The sequence below is a fragment of the Pipistrellus kuhlii genome, unplaced genomic scaffold (assembly GCF_014108245.1).
Source record: "Pipistrellus kuhlii isolate mPipKuh1 unplaced genomic scaffold, mPipKuh1.p scaffold_m20_p_9, whole genome shotgun sequence".
Lineage (NCBI taxonomy): Eukaryota > Metazoa > Chordata > Mammalia > Chiroptera > Vespertilionidae > Pipistrellus > Pipistrellus kuhlii.
This window is the reverse complement of record NW_023425595.1, coordinates 31,642,186-31,650,378: the sequence shown is the minus strand read 5'-3', so window position 1 is coordinate 31,650,378 and position 8,193 is coordinate 31,642,186. Positions and strand designations below refer to the sequence as shown.

Here is an 8,193-nt window from a genome sequence, read left to right as displayed (position 1 = left end):
AGTCTTTGAAAGAGATTGCCTCCAAAAGTATGGGCACACCCTGTGAACAGTCTGATGACAATGAAAGTGATGTTTCTGGCAAAATATTTCCCACATTCACTGCAATCCTGAGGCCTTTCTCATGTGAACTCTCTAATGACGATGCAAGTATTTGTTCATGGCAAACAACTGCCCACACTGACTGTATTCATAAGGCTTTTCAATAATGTGAAGTCTCTGATAGTGACGGAGGACATGGCTAGTGGTGAAAGATTTACCACACTGACTGCACTCATCAGGCCTTTCTCCAGTGTTAAGTGTCTGATGTCGACGAAGGCCATTACCAGTGGTAAAAGATTTCCCACACTGACTGCATTCATGTTTTTCTCCAGTGTGAAGTCTCTGATGTTGACCAAGGCCATCACCAGTGGTAAAAGATTTCCCACACTGACTGCATTCATGTTTTTCTCCAGTGTGAAGTCTCTGATGTTGACCAAGGCCATCACCAGGGTTAAAAGATTTCCCACACTGACTGCATTCATGTTTTTCTCCAGTGTGACATTTCTGATGATCACTCAAATGACAGCTCCTGGTAAAAGATTTCCCACATTAACTACCCTTGTACGGCCTTTCTCCATTGTGAAGTCTCTGATGACGAAGGAGGTGTCCGCTAGAGGTAAAGGATTTCCCACACTGAGTACACTCATAAGGCCTTTTTCCAGTGTGAACACTCTGATGAAAAAGGAGGCTTTTGCTAGTGGTAAAAGATTCCCCACACTGACTGCATTCATGTATTTTTCTAGTGTGAAGTCTCTGATGTCGACCAAGGCCATCACCAGTGGTAAAAGATTCCCCACACTGACTGCATTCATGTATTTTTCTAGTGTGAAGTCTCTGATGTCGACCAAAGCCATCACCAGTGGTAAAAGTTTTCCCACACTGACTGCATTCATGTTTTTCTCCAGTGTGACATTTCTGATGATCACTCAAATGACAGCTCCTGATAAAAGATTTCCCACATTCACTGCACTTGTAAGGCCTTTCTCCAGTGTGAAGTCTCTGATGACGAAGGAGGTTTCCGCTAGTGGTAAAGGATTTCCCACACTGAGTGCACTCGTAAGGCCTTTCTCCAGTGTGAACCCTCTGATGACAAAGGAGGCTTTTGCTATCGGTAAAAGATTTCCCACACTGAGTGCACTCATAAGGCCTTTCTCCAGTGTGAACCCTCTGATGAAAACGAAGGTTTCCGCTAGTGGTAAAAGATTTCCCACACTGAGTGCACTCATAAGGCCTTTCTCCAGTGTGAACGCTCTGATGACGACGGAGGTTTCTGCTAGTGGTAAAAGATTTCCCACACTGAGTGCACTCATAACGCCTTTCTACAGTGTGAAGTCTCTGATGACAACGGAGGTTTCCGCTAGTGGTAAAAGATTTCCCACACTGAGTGCACTCATAAGGCCTTTCTCCATTGTGAAGTCTCTGATGACAAAGGAGGTTTCTGCTAGTGGTAAAGGATTTCCCACACTGAGTGCACTTGTAAGCCCTTTCTCCAGTGTGAACCCTCTGATGATGACGGAGGTTTCTGCTATCGGCAAAAGATTTCCCACCCTGATTGCACTCATAAGTCCTTTCTCCATTGTGAAGTCTCTGATGACGACAGAGGTTTCCCATATCGGTAAAAGATTTCCCACACTGACTGCATTCGTGTTTTTCTCCGCTGTGACATTTCTGATGACGACGCAAATTACAGCTTCTGGTAAAAGATTTTCCACACTGACTGCACTCATAAGGCCTTTCTCCAGTGTGAAGTCTCTGATGGCCATAAAGTCTAGAGATTGTGGCAAAATATTTCCCACATTCAACACACTCATATGGCTTTTCTCCAGTGTGAACTCTCTGGTGTTCAACGAGGGTTGAAGATTGACTAAAGGATTTTCCACACTCATCACATTTATATGGCTTTTCTCCAGTGTGAACTCTCTGGTGTTGCACAAGGGCTCCCCTGTGGATAAAGAATTTCCCACATTCAGCACACTCATGACACTTTTCTATAGAATGAACTTGCTGGTGTTGAATGAGTGTGGAGTGTTTTCTATAGCATCTCCCACATTCACTGCACTTGTATGGCCTTTCTCCTGTGTGATATTTCTGATGATAATGGAGGTCAGAGATTTTTGTAAAAGACTTCTCACATTCACGGCACACAAGACACTGTATTCCATTATGGACACTATGGTCCTGAGCAAGCAACTGGTTGCAGCCAATGGTTTTCTTGCTGAAATAAAACTGCTTTGCACATGCTCCACACCTCAACAGTTTCAGGCTATGTGGTGTTCCCTGCTGTTCAAACAAGTAAAAGATGTCTTTCAGGACTCGCCCACAACTCTCACAGGGATGGCTCTTCTGGGAGGATAAAGCTACCTTGGGGTTCTTTGCCTGCGACACTCTCACAGAAATAAGCTCTTCAGTAGGTACCTCCACATCCTCTGCTCCACAGCAGCAACCTAGAGAGGATGTGAGTTCAAAGTTCTCCAGCATCACTTCCAGGAACAGGTGTCTCTGAACCTCATCAAGGAGGCACCATTCCTCCTTAGAGAAGCGCACAGCAACATCCTCAAAGGTCACACCAACCTCAGATGGGGGCCTCTGTGGGTTGAATGCGGTGAGGGTGACAGGAGAGGGGGCAGCCAGGGGCACAGTGGTTCCTGTCCCAGGCCCAGAAATGGTCACCTGAGAGGCTGGTTGGTGGGGATCAGGACTCTTGCGCCTTCTCATTCTGGCATCTGTAGCAAGACTCAGTGCTTAGGATGCTCTGACCCACTTTGGCGATCCTGAGAAAAGAGGAAATGACCATCAGAAGGAGAGCACTGGAAGTCAACTATTGACTTTATTTATTCCTAGGCATATGCCCTTGACAGGAATCAAATCTGGAGCCTTCAGTCCACTTCTTTCCCTAAGCAAAACTAGCTAGGGTCAATTGTTGACTTTAAAAATGACAAACAACTGCACTGCAAAGCTTTGTATAAGAACCTGATGTAATCTGTTTGAGTAAGCATAGCTTAAAATGAGTCACTTTACCAATGTCCTAAAGTACACTTGTTGCCTGAGTTTTGAAATAATTTGGATGGATTAAACAAACTCGTTTTTGGCTACAAAATATAAGAGAATTGCTACAGATTTCAGATGAAAAGTTGTCTTGAAATGATGGACATTCTTACAGAACTAATTACAGGGAGACATAAAATAACTTTGACATAAAATAATTTTCTTCTAGGATAAATTTTTTTTAAATGGATGAAAAAGCAGTAACAAAAAAGACATTCATAACATTAACAAAAACACTAACTGAGAAGCCAAAATGGGGGCATAGGTAAACACATGCTATGCTGCCTCACACAACACTTTTATTTTATTTATTTAATTTTAATTAATTTTTTTTTTTTGGAGGGGCAGAGAGTTGCTGTTTATTGAGATTCAGGGATTTTTATATTCTGGCTCAGTGTTGGCGATTCCCCATGCCATCTTCAGACAAAACTGGTCGAAACTCTGAGGCCAAGAAAGGCTACATCCCTTCCCAAGGTCACACAGTCTGCCACCTGGCAGGGGATGGTGACTGACCATATCTGCCCAGCCAGGCTATGAGCTGAGAGTCAGAGAGACTTGACTGACAGGCTGGGATCATGACTCATGGGAAGTCCTGAGAGAGAAGAGGACTAACTATTCTGAGACATACTGTGCCCAGCCATGAGTTATGCTCCCTTTACAGAAGAAGAAATAGGCATTCAGAGGCCACATGGCCTGTTCAGGGAAGACAGACCCTGAGAGGTGGTGAGGGCCAGGGAGCACACAGCAACTGGGCTTCCATGGGCAGAGAGTTTCCTGAAGGGAACGGCTGGGGAAGGTTAGACAGTGGGAAAGTGACCCACAAACCAGGGAAGGGTCCTCCTGAAACACTGCGTCACCCGAGGGGCAGACTGCCCTGTGTGCAGGGCCCTGCGCTGGGAGCTGGGGTCCAGAGATAGGACTATGTGACAGGAGACATCTGACACCGTGGGAAGGACACTGCCCTTGAACCTTACAATATTACTGCTGGTCAGTGGAGGGAAGGGAGCTAGGAGCTGAGGATCTGAGGACTGACACATAACCTTGGACGTAACCTTGTCCAAGTCGGTCAAGAGGGACAGGAACATTATTGAAACACTGTGTTTTTCAATTTATATACAATAGGTCTTCCCCACATGCATGATCTCAGCCCTCAGAAAATTCCCGGAGGCTGGAATTATTATCGCCATTTTACAGATGGGGAAAGGGATGTCCACTTCATGCTCAGGTCCAGGCCCCAGGTATATTGTGGGTTAGATTTGAACCCAGGTCTCAGCCTGAATCCAGAGACTGTGCGCCCGTCCAGACCCCAAGCCATCTTCCAGGCAGAGAATAATCATCAGCCTTCTTACCTATATCAGGAGAATATTCCGATCTGAAACTCATTCAGCATGTCGTGACTGAGCACCTGTGTGCCAGGCCCTGGGGCTGGCTTGCTCTTGTTGCTATGCCACAGCCCTGCCTGTCCTGAGAAACAAAACCCTGGTTGCTAAGAGAGATGGGGAAGGAGAGGCAGTTGGGGTCACAGAAGGGAATCCAAGCCTGTCTGACCTCAGTGAGTCCTGGGGAAGCAGGGAAACCACTAGACATCAGCATTTGACTCGTTTTCCTAAGCCAATGGCCCCGTCACCATGAGGGTCTGCTGCAGGCCCCTGCCTGCTGACACAACAGGTCTTTTGCTCCGTCTTGGAGGAGAGTGTGCTGCTGGGATGAGGAGTAAGATATTTTGCATATAAAATAAGTACATCACCTGAAAATAAGCTTTCTTTGTGGAGGCTGGGGGTTCTGGAGAGATCGAGAGCCTGCGAGGTGGAACGTGATTGAACACCCTGCTGTAAATGAGTCTAGAGAGGCCAGGCCGTCGCACAACAATTTTAAAACTACAACTAAAAGACAAAACAAACATCATCCAGAACCACAAGAAGGTTTGCTGAGTGGAAATTTTACAACCAGAAAGAAAGATAAAGGCACACTGACACTGAGAGGAATTGCAGAAGTAAAGGCAGAAGTAGAGAGATGCACATGGAGAGGCCTGGCAAATGAGTACGTGGCTGTCTTTATCAGGTGGGAGGAGAGAAAAGCTCCTGAATGCTCTGAACTCCAGTTGTGCGTGAGACTGGGAACCCAGACTCATACGGGGTGAAAGTGGACTGTCTGACACCAGGGGGAACACAAGGGCAGCTTTCTCTCAGAGGTGCGTGCAGTGATTACTGCAGGACACTGAGACTCCGGCGCCTCTGAGGGCAGGGCTGATGGGAAGCAATTGCTGTTTCCTCTTCCCTGAGACTCTGTCCCATGCAAGCGGCGCACAGAGGTTTTGCATATGCATAGCCTGGTGCTTTAAAATCTAAACTTACCTACCCTGTTTCCCCAAAAATAAGACAGTGTCTTATATTAATTTTTGCTCCCATAGACACACTAGGTCTTATTTTCGGGGGATGTCTTATTTTTCCATGAAGAAGAATACGGTACACATTTATTGTTAAATGAAAATAAAGGAAATTTATTACCTGTATACAGTATGGTAGTATAGTAGTTGTCAACACAAACCAGAAAAACTGTGAATCTATAGTATCAAGATTTTTCTCATTTATTAAATAACAATCATGTCATCATCTTCTGGAACAAGCCAATTCCTGAATTTCCTAGTGAATTTCTTGTGACTCCATTTCTTATTTTTGAGGGGATGCCTTATATTTCACTCAGAAGGAAACCTGTAAGCAGGTTTTATTTTCGGCAAAAACGGTAACAAACTGCAGCTCAGTCAGTGAGACCCAGAACATGCAAAAGGTCCGAGGCCCCGCGGTAGATTGCATTTGCTTCACAGTTGGGCCTCATCTGGAAGTCTTCAAAACCCAAAAAACAGGAATCTGATCATCTCTCTATAGCGCCTGCTGGGTGGCCACAGGCAGAGGCTAACTTCGCACCTCCTTGGAGATCCAAGAGAAATGTAGCCAGGGGCCAGAGAAGGACCATCCAGATTACAACTGCTCAAATCTACAAGGGACACACTTAGTGAGCATTAAGCCACACTGAAGCAAGTCTTGCCTTATAAGTGTGTCTCCAGCACAGAAGTTCTCCCATCATAGACACAGCTTACACTCACTTCCAATTTTCCTTGAGGTCAATTCCTCCCAGTGATACCAACAACAATCAAGGCTTAACTACAAAACGACTGTGTACACAGCCCACAAAGGGGTGCACCAAGAGTGTGCACCTTAGGTAACTGGGGAGGCTGAGCCACTGGGCCCTATAGGGCACCTAGCGCACCAAACCACTCTGTCAACACAGAGAAGCAGCCAAAATGCGAAGACAAAGAAACAGGTCACAAATGAAAGAAATGGAGGAAAGCAAACACCTGGATATAGACTTCAAAACCATGGTTATAAGGTTTTTCAAGAATTTTCTAGAAAAGGCTGATAAATTTAGTGAGACCCTCGAGGGTAGAAAAAGGACCAACTAGGAATTAAGCATGCATTGACTGAAATTAAAAATAATATATATAGAGACCCAACAGCAGACTCGCAGATTGCAAGAGTCAAATAAAACTTTGAAATACAAAGTAGCAAAATATACCCAACTGGAAAAGCAAGAAATAAAAAAGAATCCACAAATATAAAGATGGCGTAAGGAGCTTCTGGGACAACTTCAAGCGTATCAATATTCAAATTATGGGCATACTAGAAGAAGGGAGAGAGCAAGATACTGAAAACCTATTTGAAGAAATAATGACAAAAAACTTCCCCCACCTGGTGATAGAAATAAGACTTAAAAGCCTAGGAAGTGCAGAGAATGCCCAAACAAAAGGAATCCAAAGAGGACCACAGCAAGATACATCAGAGTTAAAATGCCAAGAGCAAAAGACAAAGAGAGAATCTTAAAAGCAGCAAGAGAAAAACAGTTAGTTACCTCAAGGGAGCACCCATACCATTGTCAACTGATTTCTCAACAGACACTATGCAGGTCAGAAGGAAGTGGTAAGAAATATTCAAAGCAATGAACAGCAAGAACCTACAACCAAGATTATTCTACCAGGCAAAGCTATCATTCAGAATTGAAGGTCAGATAAATACCTTCACAGATAAGAAAAAGTAAGAGTTCAACACTGCCAAGCTAGAATTATATAAAATGCTAAAAAGTGTTCTGGAAGAAGAGGAAGAAGAAAATGGTAAAGATAAAAGTTATGAAAAACAAATACATATGTATCAACAAATGAATTTAAAAATCAAGTGAATAAAAAATCTGATGAACAGAATAAACTGGTGAATATAATAGAATCAGGGGAATAGAAATGGAGTGGGCTGACAATTCTTGGGGCGGGGGAAGGGTTGTAGGGTATGGGAAGAGACTGGACAAAAATTGCCCACCTATGCATTAGGATACAGTGTACTGGTAGGGAGGTAAGGGCAAAGGGTGGAAGGGGAAAGGGGTAGAGGAGAGATATGGGGGGAAAAAGAGAAACAATTGTAATAATCTTAAATAACAACAATTTACTAAAACAAAGAAACTAAAAACCACTAACCATAAGAAAAAAGCATCTTAGTAAAAATGAAAATTAAATACATCATGTTTAGCTAATAGTAAAAACTCTCAAGCTGATGAGCAGTTCAACAGTGGCCAGAACTGACAGATCTCCAGAAGTTCCATGGAGCCACATGTCACCACTTCCTCTAGCTCTTGGTGCCACATCTGTCATCTGTGACTGCACTGGGCCAAACTAAGAATACTTTACTGAGGCTAAGCAAGAGATGAAGAGAAACAGTTACCATAGCACTGGAGATCATTTTGTGATGACACAAAGTCCTGTCCTACCTAGACAAGATAAGGCTCTGAGAGAATTCTTGCTCGACATGTTCCCCATCTGCAGAGCAGAGAGGTGTATATGAAGCAGACACTTGATTTAAGGGGTTGTTTCCTCAGATACCTTCACACAGTTATTGTCAACAGCCCCCTTTTAAATGTAGACTTATTGTCTGCACAAAATGATAGTGTTTAATATGGAAAGTAAAACTATGGAAATTTAAGTTCGACAAAAAACACTAATGGATCGGTATACTGGTACCTCAACAGGAAGGGCACGAACTTTACATATTCACTAGCTCAGACTACAAG

The 8,193-nt window shown here is 43.9% G+C and overlaps 1 protein-coding gene across 1 annotated transcript; it reads right to left on the bottom strand.

Annotated features, from left to right (window-relative positions):
• Positions 1 to 1,358: 1,358 nt before the first annotated feature.
• On the bottom strand, positions 1,359 to 2,754 carry LOC118713434 (zinc finger protein 501-like). The gene is made up of 2 exons (XM_045577906.1): positions 1,503 to 2,754; positions 1,359 to 1,396 (listed from the first exon to the last, which is right to left on the bottom strand). The coding sequence occupies exons 1-2, from the start codon at positions 2,752 to 2,754 to the stop codon at positions 1,359 to 1,361; spliced, it is 1,290 nt and encodes a 429-aa protein (XP_045433862.1).
• Positions 2,755 to 8,193: the final 5,439 nt, after the last annotated feature.